The sequence below is a fragment of the Rattus norvegicus genome, chromosome 5, assembly GCF_021556685.1.
Source record: "Rattus norvegicus strain SHRSP/BbbUtx chromosome 5, alternate assembly SHRSP_T2T, whole genome shotgun sequence".
In the NCBI taxonomy this organism is placed as follows: Eukaryota; Metazoa; Chordata; class Mammalia; order Rodentia; family Muridae; genus Rattus; species Rattus norvegicus.
In genome coordinates, this window is record NC_141538.1 from 165435170 (window position 1) to 165460470 (window position 25301).

At 56.0% G+C, this 25301-nt stretch overlaps 1 protein-coding gene across 4 annotated transcripts in view; it reads left to right on the forward strand.

Annotated features, from left to right (window-relative positions):
* Positions 1-25301, forward strand: part of Casz1 (castor zinc finger 1) — a 150127-nt gene that overhangs the window by 113638 nt on the left and 11188 nt on the right. For all 4 annotated transcript variants that reach the window (NM_001427668.2, XM_087549499.1, XM_087549498.1 and 1 more), the window contains 11 exon segments: positions 10669-11151; positions 14281-15115; positions 16143-16211; positions 17711-17801; positions 18451-18615; positions 19619-19791; positions 20016-20863; positions 22869-23001; positions 23226-23289; positions 24377-24531; positions 24651-24773. In NM_001427668.2, coding sequence (NP_001414597.1) covers positions 10669-11151; positions 14281-15115; positions 16143-16211; positions 17711-17801; positions 18451-18615; positions 19619-19791; positions 20016-20863; positions 22869-23001; positions 23226-23289; positions 24377-24531; positions 24651-24773 — 3139 coding nt within the window.

The following is a 25301-nucleotide window of genomic DNA, read 5'->3' on the forward strand; positions in this document are numbered from 1 at the left end:
GACTCTTGGGGAAGGCCTAGTCAGTCAGGCCGGTGCTCTGAGGAGATGGGGAAGCACGGAGGTGGGGGTGGGGTGGGGCTCTTTTTCTCAAGGAGGGGAGAACAGCCTCTCTGAGTGTGAACGAGGATGCTGTACCGACCGACCGCAAAGCCTACTTTTAGGATCAGTTCGGTATGGGGACGAGAGAACTTTGACTCTGCAGTGGTTCTCCGTGAAGGGGAAAGGCAGTGTCAGACGGGCCCTGTGGGCGCTGGGATGGGAAGATGGGAGAACAGACTGGGGTGAACGCACGCACGCCGCCCCTCGACAGGACCTTTAACGGAGAGGGTACAGGAAGTAGGGAGAAGGGAAGCAGGGGGAGCTTGAGTTTAGAGGTCAGGGGTCAGCTCAGCAGGCTCGGATGCCTGCCACCTGGCCAGCTCAGTCCCAGTTTCCTCGTCTCTGGCGGCCCCTCAGGCTTTGAGGAAAGAGTACTGAGTGTTAGCCTCATCTCCCTAGTGCCTTTACCTGGCCAGGCTCGCTGTGGCTCTGCCCTTCCGCTGCAGCCATGGATCTGAGCCTCTCGTGTGGAACTTGTTCTCAGGCAGACATGGCGTGGGGGTGTAAGGAAAGGGATGAGGAGGAGAGGCTCTGCTAGCCCCAGGATGCCCGGGTTTTCTTGAGGTCCCTGCAGATCTTCACCAGGGGCTCTCTCTGCCTGACCTAGCTTTCTGGGTACTTCCTTGCTTTAGGTGAGGCTTGGTGCAAGTTAGGATGGGATAGCTGGTCTCCTTCCCCAGAAAAGACCAAGGAAGGCTTTGCCTCCATGGAGTTCTCATGCATTCATTCGGGAAAGTTCTCAGGGTGTCCTGCCACTGGGGCTAGGGATAGAGGAAGGAGGGTACCCGCCTGACTGGGTGAAAGTGGCAGGGGTCCAGTTCCAGGAATCATTAACTCTAGGGTCTCCGAGTGCCAGGTCCCTGCTGGAGTTGGCTAGACAGGGCCAGGCATTGGGCTCCCGGAAGTGCCTGGAGCCAGGCAGGGCCAGGCCACTAACCCTGCTGGCCTTGCAAACGCCCCCTCCCTCCAGTTGTCTGCTGTCACACTTTCTTCCATGCGCCCTTCCCGGTACACTAGCCCCTCATCCTACCCAGTCTGGCCTCAGTTTCTCAAATCTCCCTGGCTCAACCCCGACCCGTCCTCCGTCCCCCCTGGCTTCACGCTCAAATTTTGCTGCCAGCGCAGGGCACTGAAAATCTGCTGGCACTGCCAAAACCCTGTGTGCGCTATGACTCCCCAAACATCCCTTTATTTTTATTGTTCTGTTAATTACTGTTTAAACTTTAATAAGTCACTTCGTCAGGAGGGGGGACCTGCCGTGAGCTTTTCTGTGCAAACATGGACCGGGAGTGACTCGGGTGTAATATAACCCTTTATGCGATGTGGGGATGTTTAGATTGTAACAGAAACTTGTTATTTTAATGACAGTTGGGGAGATCTGAGCACAGAAAAGGAGAGAGGTGGGCACTCCCCTCCATTCCCACTAAGGGCTTGGAGTGGCCAGGCCTCTGTAGGGCAGCTCGCCGTCTGCCAGAGCAGAGGGTCCACAGAGCAGTGAGGCCCTCTTGGGCAACCCACTGGACAGCTACTGATGGAGCTGGGCAGGCAGACTTCAGGAGAGGCCTCAGAGGGAGCCTGGCACTCTGGGGTGGGAAGGCCCGGGCAGGTGAGGCAGAAAGAGAAAGTCCGGTCTCCGTAGATGGGATGTGGGAGACCAGAGCAGTTGCTGGATCTTTGGGCAGAGGCTGGCAGGGTCATGTGAGGTTGGACTCTGTACCTCCCTTCCTCCAAGGCTGCAGAGAAGGGGTCTCTCTCTGCAGTTAGCATTGAACGTAATAGAAGTGGCACTGTGTGTCCCTCTGCCCCAGATGATCATCCCTTAAGCACTCTATCATAGATGTAACACCGGGGCCCAGGACAGAGGACACATGCTTGAAGTGTCAACTATTTAAGGGGAGTAAAGTATCTACTTTGCGTTGTTTTCTTTGGAAACTGTCAAAGTCCGAGTTCTGCATATACCAGGAGGGTGGGGGTGCAGATGGTCTCATCAGCTAGCCCGAGAACTCGGGCAGGCTCACCCTCACACCCCTCCTCCCATCATGAGCAGCCAGGAGGGACAGTCTGGGTCACCCAGAATTCTGGTGATGGAGACTCCCTCCCATCTTCCTCACGTGGCTTGCATTCCTTCATCCTCAAGGCCTAGAGTGAAGACAGCAGCTGCCGCTGCCTCAGTTTCCCCCACAGTCACTTCTGCCATATATCTGCTTCCAAAGCAGGGACCTCCCTACCCTAGGGAAAGCATTTTGTCCTAAGTCTATGGGGATCCCGCTAAGACTCCAAGACACCTTAGGACAGATTTCCCTGCTTTCTTTCTTCCGTCCATCTGTCTGTCCATGTGTGCACGCAGCCAGCCTTGACTACATCACTGTCTTTGGAGCAGGAGGCTCATGCTCAACATCAAGGGCCTGCTCCCAATTGCTGTTGATGAAAGGGCTTCTGGGAAAGGGAGGCAAGACTAACAGGGTCCAGTCCAGCGGAAGAGTCTTTGCACACTGGCTCGCTGGTCCAGCGCACACTGCCTCTCATGGAAGGGCATGGGGGTGGGGGGTGGGGGGGGAGACTGGCTCTCCCATGCTCCCTACCTCCTGCCGGGCAGGGCAGAGTCAGAGGTTCAGGTCCTGATGCCCTCAGGGTAAATGGACAGCCCCCAGATGGTGGCCGAGGCACGGACCACGAATCGCTGAGGTTTTCCTTTTCCGAGCAGTGCGTTTCCCTAAATTGTCTTTGACTGCGTGCATGGGTAATGAAAGTTTATGCCCTTGTTAGAAGGACAGGCGGCCAGTTCCAGTTAGAACTGGGGCTGTCTCCCTGCCAGCCCCCTCAGCCCCCTCCCCAACAGGAGAGAGAGAGAGAAAGGTAGTGTGTGTGTGTGTGTGTGTGTGTGTGTGTGTGTGTGTGTGTGTGTGTGTGCGCGCGCGCGCGCACACACACACACACACTCGTAAGAACAGCCCCTCCTTCCCTGGTGAATAAGAAGGCTGTTAGGGGAAAGGAGAGGGGACGAAAAAAAAATTTCCATATTTGTGTAAGTTGCTTTAAAAGCATTTTATCATGTCATAAAAAAAGGGAAAGTACTCTCAGAAATTGATCCTCTCTGCCAGCCTATTGGACAGAAGGACGTTGGGATGTTAATGGCCATCCTGCTCCAGGGTGGCTTATTAAAAAATTTATACATAAATGCTTAAAATTGCATAAATTATTTAAAAAAAACCAACAAAGTAAGCAATTTGAATTCCCTCTTTTCCACCCCTTCACTCGGTCCCCCCTTCCCCGGCCCCTCCTCAGGGCCTTCCCGGTCCCTGGGCTCCTGTCCCCTCCTTGGGGTGTTCCCTTATTTTCTCCACTTCCCACCACACCCCAGACACAGTCTGCCCTGCCTTCCCTTAGGGGCTTCCCTGCCTCACCCACAAATTAATGAAACAGCCAGCCCACCACCACCAAACACTCACATGCACACGCGCTAATAAAAACACCACTAATAAATGCCCCAAATCTCGAAATTAAATATTAAGGCCAAAAGGAGGCGGACGTGGACTGGGGCCTGCCGCCACCGTCGCTGAAGTTGGAGCTGATGAGTGTGTCTCTCGCAGGCGTGGAATGTCACCCACACATCCTGGAGACCGGAGTGGGGAGTTTTATGATGGTTTTTCATTGATTTGTTTCCCCAGCGCAGCTGCCGACCTCTATTGAGGGACAAACATAATCAGCGCTGACGCAAATTAGATGGTTATTCGTTTTGAAAATTGACAGAAAAACAATAAAAAAGATGAAATGCTCCCAAATCAATAGATATAATGAAATTCAAATAATCCGAGAGATGAGGTCTCCATGGCAACTGATAATGTGGAAAAGAAAACAATTTAATAAAGGACAGACACACTTTGAAAACAGATTGGGCCCGGGGAGGGGGGCGGGCTGGCGGGCGGAGGGCTGGAGCGCGGGCGAGTGAAGGATCACTGTCCGTCCCAAGGACACCCGCCATAATTAAGCGAAGCTTTCGGCCCCAGAAAGTGCAGATTCAGGTTTTAATACACAAAATTATTTCAGGAGCAGTGAATCGGAAAGTCGTTTGTAATGACCTTCCTGAGAGGCCCGGGCGCAGGGCATGTTGGAGGCTGGGCAGCCAGGCCGGCTGAGTTATGGCATATTTGTGTTTTTATAGTGCAGAGGGGAGGGGGTGGTGGTGGGGAGGGGGGGGAGAAGGTTAAACAGTATTTACAGCTCAGTTGTTTTCAGAGAGGAAAGAGAAATAGAGTTCATGGAGAGATGCAGCGGGCAGGAGGCAGGCGGGTGAGCCAGGGAGGCCTCCGATCTGCAGGGAGGGGAGGCGGGCCCAGCAGGTCTCCCCCTTAGGATGCCTGTTTCCCAACCATAGAGGATACTCAGAGCTGCCACCCTGCTCCAGTTTCCAGTATGGTTCAGCTAGTTGTGCCTTTTCGGTCTGGGGCCTCACTCAGGACGAATGGCAGCCTATCTGTGTCCAGGCTTTCGGAAGCCCAACCATACCTACTCGGTGAGAGGGTGGGGCAAGCTGCAGCTGCTCCCAGAAGGCTGCCCTGCGGAGTCTCCTATTCCGATTCTGCACAGCACCATTCACTTAGGTGATTCTTCCCTTCTGGAGCCCAGGGCCAGGACTCAGTGGGTAAGAACCCAGATGAGCACGTGAGGACCATGCAGCCTTCTCTCTGGCTCTGCCCCCTCTTGCAAGTGCCTGCCCTGAGCTCAGTTTCATCCTGTTTGAAGGAAGACCTGAGGGCCACAGAGAGGAAAGGGACCAACTCGATCTTTTCTACGGCCCTCCAGAGCCACTCCCCTGCAGCAAGGTAGTTCAGGGACTAAGAAACCATCCCCGGGAGGGCCTGGCGTCTCTTCATGCTGTCTCCCCTCAGGAACTGTGCTTGCGTTCTATTACCATGACCTTAGAGCACTTTCAGAGCCTGGGCCACTCTGTGGGCCCACACACGCACATAACGTAAATACACAACTGCACACATAAACATGTGAACATATGTTTTGTATATGTGTGTGTGTGCAGCCATACCTCACACATATACATATGCATATGTGTTTTATGTATCTCTCTGTGTGTGTGTGTGTAGCCATGCTACACACACATACATATATACACGTGTTTTGTGTATGTGTGTATCTGTGTGTATCTGTGGTGTGTGCAGCCATGCACACATATAGCCAGACACAAGTGTGTGTTTGCTCACTGTGTGTTTTAAATCTCCCCTGGGTGGTAACTCTCTTTTCTCTCCCCTTCCTGTTTGGCTGTGACCTGGGGGAGATTGATAGCCAGCCCGTGCAGTGGATGCTAACAGTTCCCCTGATTTATAGAGTTACTTACGCTAAGTGAGGCCACTTAGACGCGTCTGGATAGTAAACCTTTTAACTGAACTAAAAGAAAAAAAAACCCATAATAAATAAATAAACAAAGGGGGCAGGCTAGGGCCCCGTGTCCAAACCCCGCCCATGCCCCAGCTTGGATCTGTTGAGGGCCAAGAACCCTAGGGTAGCAGCAACAACCATGCCTTCCTCCCACCAACACTCAGAAGCCCTTGTGCTCCCAGCCAAGGTTAGGATCAGGCCCAAGAAGGGACATCCCTGTGCTAGGGTACAGTTCCTGGTTAGGAGGGCTAGAGGAGGGAACTGTTCCTGAGGGACAGACTGAGCAGTGGGAGAGGAAGGAAATGAGGGGGTCCCTGTCCAGCGCCCTTCTTTGCTTACACGCTTTCGTGTGACAGCTGTGATTCTTGCCACAGTGATAGGTCTCGTCCCCACATCTGTACTGTGGAGGAGCTGGGATGGTGCAGGAAACCAACCCCTGTCTTATTTTCACAACGTAGCCTCCCTGTTCCAGTCCAGGTGCTGGCCTGTAGGCAGCGCCCTGAAGCGGCGTTGAGACAAAGGCACGATGCTATCGAATTGGGGCTTGTAGTCTGTGAGGTCTAAGCCCCTTGTGAGTAGCCAAGGTAGAAACCCCAACAGCACACCACCTCCCAGACCCGGGGAAAGCTGGTTGGAAGGCCGTGGGAGGCGTGGGTACGGTTTAAGCCTGTGGCCTTGGACATCTGAGCCTGGTGGGAGTTGTGCTCTAGTGCTGACTGGGTGACAGAAAGCAATTACAGGCTTACCGCTTCTGCGCATCTGGAGATGGGGACAGGACAAGTGACAGAGTGGGATAGGAGGGAATCACCAAGGTATGTGCCCAGGCATAGTCCCCTGCATAGATGAGGTGTTGCGGGGGGTGTCACTGGCTATGTGACACTGTGAGCTAGGAAAGTCACCGGAGTGACCCAGCAGTGCCCATGGCCCTGGAACTTCTGGCCAAAGGCAGGCAAGGCCCCACGTACCCCCCCCCAACCCCAGGGGACCGGCTGCTGGCCCCTGCCTCCCAACCTCCTGATATACAGCGGGCGTTAGGCCGCCCAAAGGGGATACTGCATCCTTAGGAAGAAATATGTCCTCATTTTTCTTAAACACCGTTTCCACTGAGTGAAATGTTTAGAAGGGACGCGCAGGGAGAACTTTATTTCCTACCAGGGAGTTCAGAGCCACCAAGCAGAGACCATAAAGCACTGGAGCCCGGTGGCTGACAGGCAGCCTGGCCACGAAATACATTACTCATGGGGGTGGAGGCAGGGGGCTGCCAGGCCTACCCAGCTCCACGGGACTGCCCCCACTCCAGCAGGATCAGCCACTCTGAGACCCAGGGCTAGGAGGTGGTGGGCATTCAGACTCTCCTGTGGTGCTCAGGCCGTCTTCGAGAGAGGGTCTGGCTGGGCCAGGTGAGGAGGGAGCAGCTCCTCTAGCTTCCCTGGTCTTTACTTCGTGGTCAGGGAAGCTAGGGGGACACGGGCCCAGGTGCGGCCCTCTGAGCCCCCCTTTCTCACCAAAGCTGGCAGGAGCTCTGGCCTCCTCAGCCTTCAGAGGGAGTCAAGAGATTCATGCCATATCGGGCCCTTCTCCCGAGGCTCTCTCTTCATTCGATTTCTGAAGCTGGCTGATTTGAATATTTATAAATATCAGTAAATTATTTATTGTAGCAATCTGCTGCACCATTTTATCCATCGCAGTTAACACTTTAGGGGGCTCCGAGTTATGGGAACAGGAAGTGAGGTGGAAGAGGAAATGGGATAGGGGACGAAAGGGGGCGAAAGAAACTCCTGTCGAGAAGCCCAGCTTCAGTGGCTCTCATCAGAGTGTCCCCATGCTCTGGGAGGTCTGCGGCTCCAGGATCAGCTTCCTTCTCTGACAAATGGGATTATCATGGTGTCTGCTCAGTGGTCCATAAGAGCCTTCAGTGAGCCCCTGCTGGAACCGTGGGCTGTCCTGCCTCCCTATACCAGACTCTGCTTTTCACTCGGATGCCCGCTGGGGGCTTATTGAGTTTCAAGCCTCATAGGGAGAATTGGGACTCAAAGAGGTGGGCTGAAGAGGAGGCCGGAAGGGACAGCTTCAGGCCCCCTGTCTGTCCTTGGCCTCCTGCTTTCCTGGGTCAAATGAGCAGTCCCAGTCTTAGCATCTTGCTTGAGATGTGACATCACAACCGCCTGTTGCCCCTCTCAGCACCATTTCCAGCACTTGCTTCCCAGGCCCTGTTGGCACAGACAGACCTCACCTTGCACTTCTGCCATGCTTCTCAAGGGAGACATCTGGCTCAAGCTCGGAGCTCACCATGGGCAGAGCCAGACCATGTGCTCAGGACTCTATCCTATACCATACACTTCCTCGTGTTTACCCTGCTGGTGGGGAGCCGCTGGGGTCAGAAACAGGCTCCCAGGAATGAAATACACCTTCCAGGTCCTCCTCAGCTCTCCTCTCCTTCACCATCACCCCTGAGTCTGCCTGTCTTTGGGTGCCCCCAGAAGAGGAGCCCCCAGTGCTTCCCCACCCTCCATCCCAAGCTTACCTCCTGGGCACTATTGTTCCCAGAGGAAATGTCTAGTGTAAATAGAGCAGCGGGCAGGCTGGTGGCGGGAAGGAGATGAAAGGGGCGGTGACAGGGCCGGGGACGGATGGCTTCCTTCCATTGAGGCCTGGCCATGGCGTTTATATTTTAGGGAAGAAAGTCAGAGGAATGTTTACATGGACAGGAGTCTGGGGTCAGATCAGTGGGGGGGGATTGTGGGGGATTGCATTAATCTGTAGGTCCCAAAGCTTTAATGAAGGGGCTGGTTGAAGGTTCATGGGGACCGGAAGGCAAGCAAGCAGCCCAGCTCTGGACCTCATGCATAAGCCCCTCCTGCCACCCCAGGCTCACATGCATGCACAGGCACTTAGGACCGACCATAAGCCTGGCTTTTGCATGTGCCTCTCTGTCCCTGTGTCCTGGGCTCAGACACCTCCTACTTCTCCACCTCCACCCATGGGACCATCAGTAGAGTCAGGAGGAGGGCAACATCTGGAAAGCAGGTGGTCTGGGGCAGAGCAGCAGCTGGAGGGCAGGTGTAGAGGGAGTTGGCTAGAGCAAAGGGGCCTGGGGCAGGGGGTGGGCCCTGGGTGCACAGCTGCATCGCAGCTGGTGGGGGCCCAGGCAGAGACTCGGCATGAAGCCGAGATGGAGAGAGAGGGTGTGTTGTGTCGGGTGGGCCGAAGTTCAGGGAGGCTCCAGGATGGGTGGGGACCAGAGAGGGGGGGTGCTACCAGCAGCAAGTGCGACCCTGAGAGCTCGTGATTCCCTCTTCCTCGGGATAAATATTTATAGATTCATTTGCCGTCTGCCATACACACTTGGCTGCTTACCTTCTGGTAAAAATAGTGCAGGCTCCTCCACTCCTGCCTGCCTCTTTCCCATCTAAGACAGGGGCAGAGGAGCCCAGGTGAGGCCTGCTACCCCACTGGAAGTCACGCAGTATCATAGAGCCTGCCCAATGGTCCCACACCCCAGAGGTTCGGTGGGGTGGGGTGTGACCATCAGCCCTATCACTGAGTTTCAAGATGGATCACACGTGGGAGCTCAGGGATATGTGTTGGACAGCACAGACTGGCACTGTGGACAGACGTGACTAAAGTGGGCATCAGCTTGGTCAGGGACAAAGGTCCTAAAACCGTGACCTCTGGGAACAAGTCTGAGCAGACCTTTCTGTAGCAGCAGACTAGGCTGGCATCCCCCAGTCCCTCAGTCCCTTCTGGGCCAGGAAGAGCCTAACATATCAGCTGCTTGCGACAAGGCAAGGATCTGGGGCCCCTGAGCATTGCATATTTGAAAGAGTGGCCAATCTGCACTTATGAGTCAAAACAATTATCTTTGTGTAGCAGGAGGCCTCTATGGCCACAGGTGGGCTCTCGGGATATGTGTTTCCATGGTGTTTGACCACTGTGGCTCACAGCCCCTGAGCAGAGCTCCTTGTGTAGCCTGTCCTATATGGGACATGCCAATTTCTCTGGCAAGAGCTGTAGAAAGTAGATGGATTGGGGGGGGGGGGTTGTCCCTGTGTGGAAAGGTATTGTGGGCAGAGACCTTCCATACGGCCATACTACAAGATCTGGCACACAGTAGGACCTCACTAAATGGATGGCTTGACAGCTGACCGATTGCTGTATGGGGTACAATGTGTATGTGTGTCTGCCCTTGTTAGTCTTCCTGGCCAGTGAGCCCCCTGAAACTCTAGGCAGACTAAAGAGATCAGAGGATTGTGTGTGTGTGTGTGTGTGTGTGTGTGTGTGTGTGTGTGTGTGTGTGTGGTGGCTTCCTGCTGCTCAGTGGCTGTCTCCAGAGATTAAGCACAGGATCTGTAGCTTCAACTGGTACCAACTTGTCCCCACTGAGGGTCCTCTGGTTTAGGAAGTAGTAACTCTGTGTTAGGGTAGCCCTGACTGAGGTCTGTGGGAAGGAAACAGCAATAGGAAACAGTCAAACTTCGTGTGGGGGTGGGGATTTGGAAAGCAGGGAAGACTGGGGTGCAGAGGCCTTAGAGAGGTCCCCAGTGGCCAGGGCGAAGAGCTCTACCACCCGGCGAGCAGAAGTAGGAACTCGGGGTAGGGGACAGAGCCAGAGACCCAGCCTGGCAGAAGAGCTGCCAGAGAACAAGGTGCTCAGGTGGGAATGGTGCCAGCCAAGAGCTGCTGGGTCTGTGAGGCAGGAGGTTGGCACAGGCTGGAAGCTGGCTGCGGCTGACTCTTCCCCAGGGACCTGTGGTGAGGTGGGACATTTAGAAGTAGAGCCAGGCTGACAACGAGTCAGTGTCGCCACTTGTCAACCTTACCTTCCCTGCCTGTGCCTTCACCTCCTGTGTTAATGGACATTTCACCCCACAGAGGGGGCTATTTCAGGCCAGGCGAGCCTAGGAAATTCTTGTCTCGCTCGAAGAGTCATTCATTCCTGGATCACGAACCACCTAGCTCATGTCAGGTGCTGAACCAGCCTGAGGTAGAGCAACCACTCTGAGTCCAGCCTGCGGCACCCAGGCTAATACAGGGAGGGAGATGAGCACATGTGGGGGGGGGGTGTCTCAGGGCAATTTGACAGAACTGTGGTCAATCCAGGGGTGGTGGAGAGCTACTTGGGGGCGGCTTGCTTGGAATGTAGGTCTCTCACCTCCGTGTCCCCCTCCACCCCTGCAGCTGAAAGCACCCGGTGCACCGACCCACCTGCAGGCAAGCCTCCAATGGCAGCCAAGCGCAAAGGCGGCTTGAAGCTCAACGCCATCTGTGCCAAGCTAAGCCGGCAGGTGGTCGTGGAGAAGGGAGCAGAGGCTGGCTCCCAAGCTGAAGGCAGTCCACTACGTCCCCGGGACAGAGAGCGCAGTGGCCCCGAGTCTGCGGCGACCCGGGCTCCCCGAAGTGAGGAAGACAAGAGGCGGGCAGTGATCGAGAAGTGGGTCAACGGAGAGTACTGTGAGGAGCCCGCACCCACGCCAGTGTTGGGGCGCATCGTCCGCGAGGGCTCGGAGCTGCCCCCAGAGGGCGTCTACATGGTCCAGCCGCAGGGCTGCAGTGACGAAGAAGACCATGCAGAAGAGCCCTCAAAAGATAACAGTATCCTGGGGGAGAAGGACTCAGATGGTACAAAAGATGACAGCGGCCCCAGTGCCAAGCAAGCTTCAGGTGTGTGTCTGGCCGTGGGGGGACGGGGAATGAAGGCTGCCATGGGGCTCAGCTCCCTGCACAGGCACAGCAGGGAAAGGGTGGAAGTCCAGGGAATTCCTCTTTTTTTTTTTTCCCTCCAAACACTGGTACCTCATCCAACCCAGCAAGATTGGAGAGATGGGATTTGGGGGAGCGGGGGAGCAGGACAATACTGGTAGCTTCCTGAGTCTGAGCAGGACCTTGGGGAGCTGCTTGCATTGAGGCTTTGAGAGGGTGGGGGTCAGGGGTGCACGTCCACAGATAGGCTGGACAGATGAATGGGAGGAGGGAGGAGGGAGGCTCTCTATGGGCAACTGCACAGGGATGAGTGTTTGGGGCCATGGGGCCTGGCCGTGGTATGGGGACATGAACGGTGTGAGTTCTCATCTCTAAGTCCTCTCTTGGTGACTTAACTGAGACATCTGGATAGGACGTTGTGCCCCTACACCACCCTGTCTCCTCCCCTGTGGTCCAACCTGCCCTAGGAAACAGGACCTCTCAGAGCCACAAGCCTGGCTCAGCCCAGCCAGCAGATCCCCGTGTAACACGCAGCTGCCCCAGACATGCTCCTCTGGTTGACCTGTTTCCCACAAGGCGGCAGAGGCCTGGCTTCATCAGTGTCTCCTTGTCCTTAGCACACAGCAGCCTTCCCTGTTGCTACTTCAGGGGAGGGCTGGCGTGGCATTTCAGACAGGAGAGGGGTCTCCCCTTGAGCTGGAGCCCTGGGGCTTGGGGCCTCGGCTCTAGTCCTGAGTCTCCTTCCTAGGCTTATTCCTGGAGTCCTCCCCTGCCTGCTCCCCTGTCCCCTTCCCCCTGCAGCGAGGGGCACATCTCCTCCCTGTGCGGGGAGCCCTGCGCAGCCACATAATTATGCATATAAGATATAAACAGAGCTGTTTAATTATCCCTCGCCACATCAGTGACAGAGTAATTAACAAACATTGCAAGATCAATGAGGAGAAGTGTGACCTTCAGTTTCCTCTGATAGGAAAAGCCCTTGCTATTGCCAGACACAAGGTGATTGCGCTGGGCCGGAGGACAGGGGAGGGATCCGTGCTGCAAGGGCTGCTGTCCTCTCAACAAATGCCCTCACCCCACACCCAGCTCCACAGTGGCCAGGGCAGTTGGGGAGTCTCTCCTCAGGCCTTCTTTCCCTCCTCCCAGGAGTTGGGAGCTGTGAAGGCAGGAGCAGGGCATGGGCTATTGTGGCTGCCACCCTGAGCCTCTGGCCTGGCCCCGTCAGCCCTGGGCACTGGGTCCCTGGTGCAAGCCCCATCTGCCCACTATGGGTCTGGCTCCCCGGGACTTTGGCTGTCTGCGGGACCCCCGCTGGTCCCCTCCCTGTTTGATGCTGCCTGCCCTTCAGAGCCTTCTGTTTCTCTGCCATATATAGTGAGGCCTCAGCTGCCTCCTGCTATTTTTAGCCCTTTTCCCCGGTCCCTGAACCACTTCATCCAGCAATCAGAGCCCACTCCCAGGCCAGCCCCCAACCTGTGTGTCAGTGGCTCGGGCTTGTGTTGGTCCATCGGCTTGCCAAAGCAACTGTCCGTGAGCTCCTTGAACCACTCAGGGTGTCAGAGGGATGTCTGACTGTCCTCTTCCGAGTCTAGTGGGGTCCTACACTCCCCCCCCAACGATGGCTCAGAGCTCCTCCTTCCACATCCTGCTGGGCTTTCTCTCTCTCCTGCTAGGGTACACTGCTCTATCAGGTCCTCTTCTGGTATGTTCTGAGACTGGCAGGATTGGGGGCAGGCACTCCGCCCATGCTCTTAGGGCCTCTAACGTAAGAGTCTGGTTGTGTTGAGTGGCCTCAGACGGAGGGGGGTGGCAGTAGGTAAGGTATGGACGTCTCTGGGCTGTTCTGTCTCACCTGTCTGTGTACCTGACCTGGATGCTGGGACTAGCCCTCAAGAGGTGTACAGCAGGGGTGTGGTGGAGAAACAGATGGGCTTGTATGTGCTGGGCACTGTCCATCTGCCGTGCTGACCCACTGTGTGTGGAAGAGGCAACATGAGGGGCTCACTTCTTCCTGCCCTGCTGAGGCATGTCCTGGGGCACTGGGCATGGGACGTGGGGGATTGCGTAGGTGTGTATCCATAGAAGTGGGGACAGTATCTAGGGGTATGAATTTAGTGTGTATATTAATGTGGGCACATTGCTATGGAATGCATATGAGCGTAGTCTGTGAGAGTATGTGAGTGCGTATTTGAAAGTATGCATGCTGTATGTGAATATGTGTGTGTGTGTCCTCATGGGGAAAAGGAGGGGGGGAGCAAGCAGAATTGTCAGGGTGTCGGGTGGGGGAAGACGGATGCCCCGTCTCAGGCCTTACCCTGGATCCAGCAGGGCTGGATCCTTACGGTCCCAGGTGAACTACCCTTCTGTGTGAGCAGAGGAAGCTGCAAGGTGACCAGGGGCGTTGAAGGACTTGCCCATGATAGAAACCCTGGCCGGAGCAGCGGTGATGGGCGCTGATGGAGTCTGAGTAGGCGCATTGACCTAGGCCCAGCCTCAACTCCACTCTGTTATTGGAGAAAGTTATTTGAGGGGGTTGGGCAGGAGGTCAGATCCTGAGGCCTCATCTGCCCAGGGGGTCCATGTGACATAGGCATGAGCCTTCAGTCAGGCCGACCCCAGACTCTCACGGTGGCTTTCTTTACTTTGAGGTCCCGACCCGACCGTAATGGTCACCCATACCTGTTCTGTTCCTCATACCACCGCCCCTACCTCAGGAAGCAGGTTGGGATCTTGCCTGTACTTCCAGTAAAATGGTTTCTCTGTCATGTTAGGCCAAGGCGAGAGAGTGGAGACATTTATGAAACTTTGTTTAATGTACTGAAAAGCCATCGGCCAGAACATTTAGGAAATTGATTTTCCTGGCATTGATGAACTCGTTTTATTTTACCCCAGTATTAATTACTTTTTTTTAAAACAAATTAATTTAAGAGTCGTAAAACCTAACAAGTGAGCCAAATGTCCATAGATCATGTCCTGCTCCACCCCTCCCCGTGCCGGTCCCCTCCCTCCATGGGTGGGGGCTCAAGGTAGAGGGGCTTCTCCTCTTTCCCCCTGCTCCCTCCCAGGAATGACACACCCCTCCCCCTCTAGGAGAAGCCTCCTCTCTGAGGGACTACGCTGCTTCCACCATGACCGAGTTCCTCGGCATGTTTGGCTACGACGACCAGAACACCAGGGATGAGCTGGCCAGAAAGATCAGCTTTGAGAAGCTGCATGCAGGCTCCACCCCTGAGGTGGTCGCGTCTTCCATGCTGCCCTCTTCTGAGGACACCCTCAGCAAGCGGGCACGCTTCTCCAAATACGAGGAATACATTCGGAAACTCAAGGCTGGCGAGCAACTTCCCTGGCCAGCCCATGGCAGCAAGGCTGAGGACCGCGCGGGCAAGGAGGTGGTGGGCCCCTTGCCCAGCCTACGGCTACCCAGCAACACTGCCCACCTGGAGACCAAGGCCACCATCTTGCCACTGCCATCCCACAGCAGTGTCCAGATGCAGAACCTGGTAGCCCGTGCTTCTAAGTATGACTTCTTCATCCACAAACTGAAGACGGGTGAGAGCCTGAGGCCCCAGAATGGAAGCACTTACAAGAAGCCATCCAAGTATGACCTGGAGAACGTCAAGTACCTGCACCTCTTCAAACCCGGGGAAGGTAGCCCCGACATGGGCGGGGCCATTGCCTTCAAGACAGGCAAGGTGGGGCGCCCCTCCAAGTACGACGTTCGGGGCATCCAGAAGCCGGGCACTACCAAGATTCCGCCGGCCCCCAGCCTGGTTCCTACACCCCTCACCAATGTGCCCAGTGCTCCCAGCGCCCCTGGGCCAGGACCCGAGCCACCTGCCTCCCTGTCCTTCAACACTCCCGAGTACCTGAAGTCAACCTTTTCCAAAACAGACTCCATCACCACAGGAACTGTCTCCACTGTCAAGTAAGGAGCTCTCCATATCCTCTCCACCACTAACCCCAGGGCCAGACCGGATAAGGGGGCCTACCTCCTTACCTGCAAAGCTTACTGTGTCGGGCACAGCCACTTGTGCAATTCAGACTGGCACGCATGTGCTTACATGCACATGAGCGCGCGCACACACACATGCATAACTGCTCCTGTGCCCTCATTCGGTGCCCTTGCGCTGCTCTGAGACCTGCCTGTGGCACATCTCCCACGTACCCTCACATGGTCACTCGCCTCTGTGCATCCCTCCTTTACTAACCTCTGTCGCCCTGACCTGCGCCCTACACCTGCTGGCACAAAGGCTGGGGTTGGAAGGAGGAACTCCCTCTGGGGTGGAGATGTGGGCTGGGGTCCAGGTGGTAGCCTTGGCTGCTGGTTCATTGAAGAGGCAGGGAGAAGAAGGGGAGTTAGGTGGGGGTACCTCCCGTGAACCTAACCCAGGAACAGAGGAGTGTCCTGGATGATAACACAATGGGTCTGATGAGGGCAAATGACACCCATCCCTCAAACCCTCCTCTCTGCTACAGCAGGGTGGGGCCTACAGCTCCTAAAGGCTGCACACCAGACAGATCCAGTTGATACCCTTTGGTATGAGGGCGGGAGTGAGTGCCCAAACCCTACACGTGTGTCCACTGCTGCCTTCCTGTCCTGTCTCTCTTCTCTGGTTTGCCTAGTGTTCCTTTCTCTTCAGCCATCGCCTCACTTATCTGCATTGCATGCTGGGGGCTCCAGGCCCTGGCTTTTACCCAGGTTAACTGTAAGCCTGACTGGGCCTCCGGCCCTCCCTGCTCAGGGTAGCACACTCCTGTCAGAGATGGGCTAACTGAGCTCCTCTGGGCTTCTGCCAACAAACTCTTTTAGTACCACCCTGAGTGCCTCAGGATGATAGGGGACCCAGGAGAGAGGAGTCATGGCCCCGGGGCTGGAAGCTGCCCATCAGGTGCTCCTGGGGCCTGAGGCTGCCCCCATCCGCTAATCGGCTGTGTCCTGTGTGTCTTACCAGGAACGGATTGCCCACAGATAAACCAGCTGTCACCGAAGATGTAAACATATACCAGAAATATATTGCCAGGTAGGCCCTTGGGGAGGAGCCTGTGGACAGAGGGGGTGGGGGGAGCCAGGCGTGCCCACGGACTGTGAAGTCACCTGTGTATTAGTTCATCCCCAGGGCTAAGGGGCTGCTTTCCCTACATCTCCTCTCTCTGTGTCTCTAATCTCCCCTAGAGAGGCTGCACCTGTGTCTATCTCAGACCCTCCTCTTTGGGGTGGTGTGGGCAACACAGTCCTTAGGCAACTTATAAGTATGCCCAAAACATAGGGAAAGGGCTCCATATTAGGCCTGCCGCAGGTGAGTACACGGGCCCCCTCTGCAGCTGACCTCACGTGGCACCTTGGATAGAGTACAGAGCACAGGAGAGCTGTTGGGGTTGAGGGAAGTGGACAGCTGTAATCTCCTGCTGTGGCCTACTGGGATCCCAGGGGAAGACCCCGATGAAGCCAGCCTTGAGATCCATCCCGAAGGAAGCAGGATTGACAGATGAAGGTCCGCACATTCCCCAAATTGAGCCTCCCGAGGGACATGTGGCAGGGTCACGCCCTGGTGGCATCTGCCTTGCCGTGGTCTTCAGTGTTCTTCTTCACCTTCTGTCTTCTCTTTACTGTTATCACTATGTTAGTGCCTCAGCAGATGGCCCTTTTGGCAGCTTCCATTGAAATACTGATTGCCGGTGGCTTTCCCCATACAGCGGGGCTTGTCCCCACCCCCATCTCCAAACAGTGCGTCATCCACAGAAGGGAACAGGCTGGCTGAGTGAAGTGCCTCCCCAGGGCTGTCGTGGATGGCTTTCCCCAGAGTGGCTGGCCCTATCTGGCCATCACCAAGGCTGTGAGAGTCACGCTCTAGCAAGCCTAGGCCCAGAGAGAGGCCATTCAGTGGCCGGTGGCAGCGCAGGGCTCTTGGCCGTGCACTTGGCTGGAAAGTGAGCTCCCTGCCGCGGGAAGCCAAACAGATGCTGTGCTTTAAAAATTCATAACTCTGGACTGTTTCAAGTGTCAGGAAAAGCCAAGAACACGGAGAGAGCCTTTAACTCCTTTCCACAACAGCCTGGGATTGGCCTAGCCAGTGGCCCCTCCTGGGCTGAGCTGCCAGTGTAGTGTGGGTTGGGGGTGGTAAGGTCATTACCTGCTAAAAAGGCCTTTGGGTTGTGTGGGACTATAGGTCTGTCTGGTCTGTCTCTTAGTGACTTGATGCTGTGGCCTGTCCCAGCTGCTTTTCTCCCACCTGAGTCCTGACCTCTGCCCCGCCTGGCACTGCCTTCCAGACAAGTGTGGCAGCCAGGCAGCTCGGCAGGCCTGGGCTCCCTGACAGGTCCAGTTACTCACTCTGGCTTCCCAGCCTCTGCCTTTTTCACCCTTGTAACCCCGTATTTCCACCCAGGCCCACTTAACCCCAGAAGTACATCTTTGGGGCCCAGGCAGAAGGAGTTGTTCAGGCCTGGGTTCTAGAAGAGTCCTTTCAGGGACTGGCATCCTTGAACGAGATGGGTCTGACCCTCCCACTTCTGTCTTCAGGTTCTCAGGAAGTCAGCACTGCGGCCACATCCATTGCGCCTACCAGTACCGCGAGCACTATCACTGTCTGGACCCAGAGTGCAACTACCAGGTATGGGCCATCCTGCACTCACCAGCCAGCACGGGCTCATGCTGGAAGTAGGTGGGGGCTGGGGGCCCTCTACTAGCCACCTGACTTTGACATAGACAAGCAGAGAGTGCAGACTCCGTGTGCATCCCCAGGCTCCTGTTAAACAAGCAACCAATGGGGTCTGCAGCAGCCATTGATGTCTCAGTGGTGCCGATCCCAGCACCCCTTCACCGGGAGTCAAGCCGAGATCACAAGGCAAGCGCAGAGCTGGTGAAGAGATAACGCAGACCATCTGCGCAGGCGCAGGCGCAGGCTGTCTCAGATTGGCTTCCTCTCTTTCCTGCTCAGCCTGTACAGAGTTCTAGGTAGAATGTGTTCTCACCCATCAGAGCCCTGGTCTTCACGGCTGGCCCAAGGCATCTTCTGTGCTCCTGGATGTTGGGAACCTCGGGAGAGGTCAGGGAAGGAACTGTGGTTTCTAAGTCTTTGGAATCATTCCTACCAAGGGCCAGCGTGCCGGGAACTGGCTGGGCCGTCTAGGCTGACTTGACCCTAAACAGGGTTATTTATAGGGTGACCTGAGGGACTTGGGGCCAGCCCTGGTCCAAGCACTCTTGGCACATGGACCCGGGGCACGGGCTTCTGCCAACTTGGTGCTCTTTTCTGGCAGAGGTTCACAAGCAAGCAGGACGTGATCCGACATTACAACATGCACAAGAAGCGAGACAACTCCCTGCAGCACGGCTTCATGCGCTTCAGCCCGCTGGACGATTGCAGCGTCTACTACCACGGCTGCCACCTCAATGGGAAGAGCACCCACTACCACTGCATGCAGGTGCCTGCTGTGCCAGCAGCCGGAGGGTTCTAGAACCTTCCCCCAGCCCTCTATCCCAGGAGGAGAGCTGCCCCAGGAGTCAGGGGCCTGATGGGCCGGGACCCTCCTCTTCTCCTGATCCAGGATAGGGCTGGTTGGCAGGTAGAACCCCAGAAGCTCGGGTGTCGGCAGTGTCTGGTGGCCGGGGTGGGGCCTTCCCTGTTGCCATACTTGGTGTGGGGGGATATTCAGCGAGCTGTTTATATAGACCGACATTTTTCGGGCTTTAACACCAAGAGCAGCAGTTGCAAATGATTCCCGCAGAGGTTTTTGTTTAATTCTTTGTTTTAATGCCACACCGAGTCTGGGCTTTTTCAAGGTGTCAAGCTCAGGAGGGGCAACTTTGGGTTGCAAATAGCAGCCGTACACCTCCCCCGTGTTTGTCAGAGATTGTTATGGCCTCTCTGAAACAGCCTGGTGTGAGGAGAGGGGGGCCCCTGCTCTCTGGGCCTGAGATGGTGCAGACACTGGTACAGCCCAGCCTTCGAGGGCGCTCAGGGCCACTGCTTTTTACTCAATATGGCAACGTTGCCTGCCTGGCCCATCTGTAGTGGGTGGGAGGGCACCATGCCCAGCAGCCATCCGCTAAGGAAGTCCTGGAGCTAAAGGTGACCTCTAGGGTCCAGCCCCTGTCCAATCCTAAGGCTTTAGAGATAGAGTCACCAGCTAGGACCCCCCCAAACCTAGCTTCTCTAGAAGGTGGCTCCCTCAACTGGGCCAACAGTATTTCGGGTCTGAAGACCAATACTCTGCAGACGGATCGCAGTCATTCCCTGGGAAGGGTGGAGGCTCCTGGAGGTTTTCTTTGCTCCGTTGCCTGGGCTAACCTGAGGGGTTTGAGGTTCAGAGGTGCCAAGCTTACCCCAACAGAACCCCATAGCCCTGGCTCCAACCGCAACACTGGGTTCGTTTGGCCTAGGAGGGCCAGACTTGCATCCCTTAACCGCCGTTCTGGCCTGCACAGGTGGGATGTAACAAGGTGTACACAAGTACCTCAGACGTCATGACCCATGAGAACTTCCACAAGAAGAACACCCAGCTCATCAATGACGGCTTCCAGCGCTTCCGGGCCACCGAGGACTGCGGCACGGCTGACTGTCAGTTCTACGGACAGAAGACCACACACTTCCACTGCAGGTGAGTGACTGCCCACTGAGGCTCTAAGAGGGACTAGCAGGGAACCTGGCCATGGATCCTCAGGGCCTTTGCTCCTGCTGGGCAGATGTCAGGGCTGCTCAGTGGCCCTGCCTTGGTGTTGGGCCTCAGTCTTGCCCCTGAGGGTCCCTTCCTCCCGGAGCATGGGACTGTCAGAGCGGGGCCTCCCTTGGGTCCCAGGGTCAGTCTCCTCGTGTCCCACACAGGCGCCCCGGCTGCACGTTTACCTTCAAGAACAAGTGTGACATCGAGAAGCACAAAAGCTACCACATCAAGGACGACGCCTACGCCAAGGATGGCTTCAAGAAGTTCTACAAATATGAGGAGTGCAAATACGAGGGCTGCGTGTACAGCAAGGCCACCAACCACTTCCACTGCATCCGCGCCGGCTGCGGCTTCACCTTCACCTCCACCAGCCAGATGACCTCACACAAGCGCAAGCACGAGCGCCGGCACATCCGGTCCTCCGGTGCCCTGGGGCTGCCGGCCTCCCTGCTGGGCACCAAGGACACGGAACATGAGGAGTCCAGCAATGACGACCTTGTGGACTTCTCTGCCCTGAGCAGCAAGAACTCCAGCCTGAGCGCCTCCCCCAACAGCCAGCAATCTTCCGCATCCCTGGCCGCTGCGGCTGCTGCCACCACTGCCGAGGCTGTCCCAAGTGCCGCCAAGCCTCCCAATAGCAAGATGGCAGGCCTGCTGCCCCAGGGCCTGTCCGGTTCCATTCCCCTGGCCTTGGCCCTCTCTAACTCAGGCCTGCCCACCACCACACCCTATTTCCCTCTCCTTCCTGGCCGTGGGAGCGCCTCACTGCCTGTGGGATCTCCAGGGCTCCTGGGCTCCATGACCTCTGGGGCCACAACCTCGGCGACCCCCGACATGCCAGCTCTGATGGCTTCTGGAGCTGGGGACTCAGCCCCCACAGCTGCCACCTCTCTCTCGGTGCCCCCTGCCTCCATCATGGAGAGGATCTCTGCGAGCAAAGGCCTCATCTCACCCATGATGGCTAGACTGGCTGCGGCCGCCCTCAAGCCCTCTGCCACCTTTGACCCAGGTGAGCAGGCTGGGCCCTGCCCAGTAAGCAAGCAGACTTGGAAACTGGCAACTCCCAGTATTCAGACTGAAGGACACAGGGCAGGCTGGGAAGAGTGTCTGCCCGGCCCACACACCTGTACCCCCCTCCTAGCCGTTCCTTCTCTCTGCTCGGTCTCTCTCCATCCTGTTGATTTGCCCTTTGGTGGTGGTGCGGTCCCTCATTTTAGCCATGCGCCCAGGGATTTGCTCCTTCTCTGTATGTGGAGCCGGTCAGTAGTTCTGTCTCTGAGCACCTGGGTGGCCTAGTGGCACCAGGTCTCGCTGGCTCTGTCACCAATGAGTCCCTGAGCAGAGTCCTCCAAGGCCACCTCTTCTCTCGGCTCTTGTCTAGCTGACACAGAGAGAAATGTGATCCCAGAGAATAGTATTTACATCTGCACCTGTATAGCATGACTCTCAGGCTTTGTCCCTTGACCCCCTTTCCCTGCCTCCTCTCTCCTTCCCTTTTCTTCGGGAGTTTTCCTTCTCCTCTTTCCTGTTTTCTCTGCCCTTCTTTCTTGGAGGGTAATCAGTGCTCTTTGGATTCCTGGAAAGAGCTCAGCTCACCCCCGGGGACATGGCTCCTTTTGGTCCTTCAGAAACCACCGGTGCTTGGCCCAGAGTGGCTTGCTAGCCGCTCGCTGAGCTGGATGCGGGAGGGCAGAGACAGAAGCCCCACCCTGTGGAGTGGGTGGGACAGGGAGAGAGACCTGCTCCTAGCCACATCCTCTGAAACCTGGCTGCCCGGCCTTCACACTCCGCTCCCATCCAAAACCTTCTCAGAACCAGCCAAGACCAAGGGTCCCTTGAACCCCCATGAGGCTCTGATCCCACCTCTTTGGGATGCCTGTCGGGGAAGGGAGCTGGGCTTTCTCTGTGGAACCTAGGATAGGTGACCGCAGGAGCTACTGTAGTGTGGATTCCTGAAGGCTAGAAGTTCTCTCGGTTCATGAGAGGGTCGTGGCCCTGTTTGGAACCCCTGTCTTCCACTCCGAGTGTGGGAGGAACCTTACTGTAAGTGCACTCCTCCAGCCAGGGGCCTGCAGGTAGGGCCGTAGAAGTCTTTGCTACCAGACTGTCAAGTTACTTTTTTACCCTAGAAAATCTCTCTCCCTCATCCCCCACAAAAGGAAGGTCAGATAAAGGGGAGGGGAGTTGTTTCCCTTCATTTTAAATAAAATGTCACTTGTGTCTGTGGAGCAGCTCTCTGTAAGCTGTAGTGCCTTGGGGGCAAATTAATATTTCAGTCACTTGGGGATTATGGGGACCAAGGCTCACTGGACGCCATCCTGTCAGCAACTTCCTTTGGCCCTGCCCCGTCAGCCTCCCATGGTCTCTTCCCACCAAGCTCCCCCTCATACCCAGTCAGGCGTCCAGGAAGGGCCTGCAGTCTCTGCCCTGGACAGCTTGACAGACGGATGAGGTCGCATAGGTTGAACCACCCTGATTGGCCCGTCAGCCTTGATAGCCCTGACACAGCAGATGCCCTCCTCAGGCATGCTCAGTGCAGACAGGGCCGTCGCCTCGGCAACAGTGGGCAGGGACTACGGAGGGGCCGCTCCCAGTCCAGATCTGCCACTTTCCCTCAGCATTAACAGAGTCTTTAATAAAAGCTCAAGCGGCAGCCCCACAAATCGACTGTGACAGTTGGTGGAGGAAATGAAGGGTCTCCTGTCCCCGCCCAGGCCCCCTCCCCAGCCACCCGCTCTCCTCCTCCAGGAGGCCCTAAGCCAGGACAACTTTGACATAATTTTGCAATAATTATCACTTGAAGAATTGCCACACCGGGGTACGCGTCGCAAGTGATCTTGTCAGCGGGAAGAACCGCTGACCAGCAGCCAGTCCCCCTGGGGCCCCCCTGCCTGTTCTGCCCACTGTCCTTCCTTTGGGTGTGAAGGAGTTGGGGGTACTAGACTCTGTCCCTGTGTGAGATCTGAGGAAACCTGAGCCCCTCTGATCCCATCTTCCCTTCCCCTCCCCTGCAGGAAGTGGGCAGCAGTCCACCCCCACCAAGTTCCCCCAGGCCCAGGTGAAGCAGGAGCCTGACAGTGCTGGCACCCCGGGTCCCCACGAGGCCTCCCAAGACCGCAGTCTAGACCTGACTGTGAAGGAGCCCAGGTGAGGCAAGGCCAGAGAAGCTCCTGCAGAAGCTGGCCTAAGCCCCAGAGAGGTGATCTGGGCCTCTTACTCTCAGCCAGCCCTGGGGACCAAGCTGAGCTCACCCTCCTGTCCAGGGTTCACTCTGCCACAGAGCACCTGGGTTTGTCTGACTGGGAGGGAAGGGCCTCTGGGCCTGGCCCCATGGATGTCTGAGTTGAAGCCCCTTGGTTTGTGTGTTCTAGTAATGAATCAAATGGCCACGCAGTCCCGGCAAATTCATCTCTTTTATCCTCGCTTATGAATAAGGTAAGAACCATTCATCACACGCCTCCCGTTCCCCCACCCAGAGAAATTAAAGCTGTGCTGGGGGGTTGGGGGGATGTGTTTGTTTTTTAATGTTTTCCCTCTAATAAGATGAGTTTGTACCATTTAAATTTTGAGGCCATTTTTCATCGAATATAATTTCAGAGCCACTGCTTACAAATTAATTTAATGAACTGGCTGAAGAAATATATTTCAGCCCCTGACACCCTTTTTTCCCCTTTGGATAGAGGGCTCCAAAAGCTTCTCCAGAACCCTCTAACTTCTCTGACCCTCCGTTATTAATGTTATTTATTTATTTTATATAATTTTTTTGTTTGTTTTAAAGGGGGTGGGGGAGGGGAGACCAAAGTGGGAGCAAAAGCATCAATTTCCACTTTTCGGCTTGAGTAATGGTCTCGGACGCCTTCCGGAGAGGTCGCTCCAGAACATTTATTTTAAATAATGCAGGGTCTTTGTAAATTATACATCATCTCAAATATATTTTCCCCTTCACATGATAAATTTGACTGCAGCAAGATTAATTTGGTTACTGTTACACAAGTGACTGGGTTGAACAGGGAGCTGGATCTGGGCTGGACCTCGTGCAGTGGGTGGGGTTCCAGCCGCTGATGCTCTTACTGCTGCCCACCCTTTCCTGGTTGCTCTCCTGCTGTCCTTCGCCTTCCTCTGGTCACCGTCCCCTGCTCCCTCACATTCCACATTAGCTTTCATTCTCACGAAGCTCACGGGGGTCCCCCGACACGCCGTTCCCCCTCCTGCGTTTCTTTTGAATACCTTCTGGTAGGAGAATAACCAGGGAGTGGGCAAAGTCTCGGGGAAAGATGGGCTGCCGTGTGCACCCAAGAGCAGAGGCCTTGGCTTGAACGACGGCTCCAGCTGCAGGCTGGTCCTTTTCCCCGAGGCCCTGCCACCCGGGGAGGGCCACGGTCTTTCAGATGGGCCTCCTCTGTAGCCAAGTCCCGAGGGTGCGTGTGTTCTCTGCTCACAGCACTGCAGGGCTCAGGCAGTCAGCAGGACGGGTGTTGTCCGTCCTGAGGTTCCCCAGCTCCAAGCTCACCTCTCCTTGCAGATGTCTCAGGGCAACCCCAGCCTCGGAAACTTGCTGAACATCAAGACAGAAGTGGAGGGGAGCCCCGCCGGGGAGCCCTCGCCTTTCTTGGGCAAGGCCGTGAAGGCACTAGTTCAAGAGAAGCTGTCGGAGCCCTGGAAAGTGTACCTCCGCAGGTGAGGGCTCGGCAGAGGACGGGGGTGGTGGGCAACGGAGGGTCTTGCTGCCACCCATCTTGGTGGCCAAGGCCCCACCTCTGACTGAGACTCTCTAACTGCCGAGCTCTTCTGACCAGGTTCGGCACCAAGGACTTCTGCGATGCCCAGTGTGACTTCCTCCACAAGGCCCACTTCCATTGTGTGGTGGAGGAGTGCGGTGCGCTTTTCAGCACCCTGGACGGAGCCATTAAACATGCGAAGTGAGTGAGGGTCTTGGGGGAGGGGGGAAGGGAGGGTGTTCCTTAAATCAGCCCCATCCACACTATGCCCTGGACCTGATGGGGGATTAGGACAGGCCGCTAGCCACCCTCTAAGCAACACCCCAGCGCAGCTGTCACCAGGCCACAGACCTGAGTTCTTCATAGGGGCTGCCCCACAAGGAGGGCAGGCTTCCCTCAGCCCTACACTCTGAGCCCCGGAGGACCAGCTGCCACCAGCCAGACCTAATGGGGCTACCTGACATAGGACCCCAAAGAGTGTTTAGAAAGGCCAGAGCCCAGGTGAAAAGACTTGGTTTGGTACCAGGGCAAAGGACCCTGGATGCAGGTCTTTCTAGGTGACCCCTTTTACACTTCCTTTACCTAAGGAATTTCAGTGTCTTTATGATTTCCGTCCAGTTTAAAAATCAGTGTCAACCAGTGCTGCCCGGACCAGCACTCAGAACTTCTCTAGGTCTGTGTCAGGCTTTCTCCCCAGCTGCTGCACCAGAGCCTCCCAAACACTTAGTG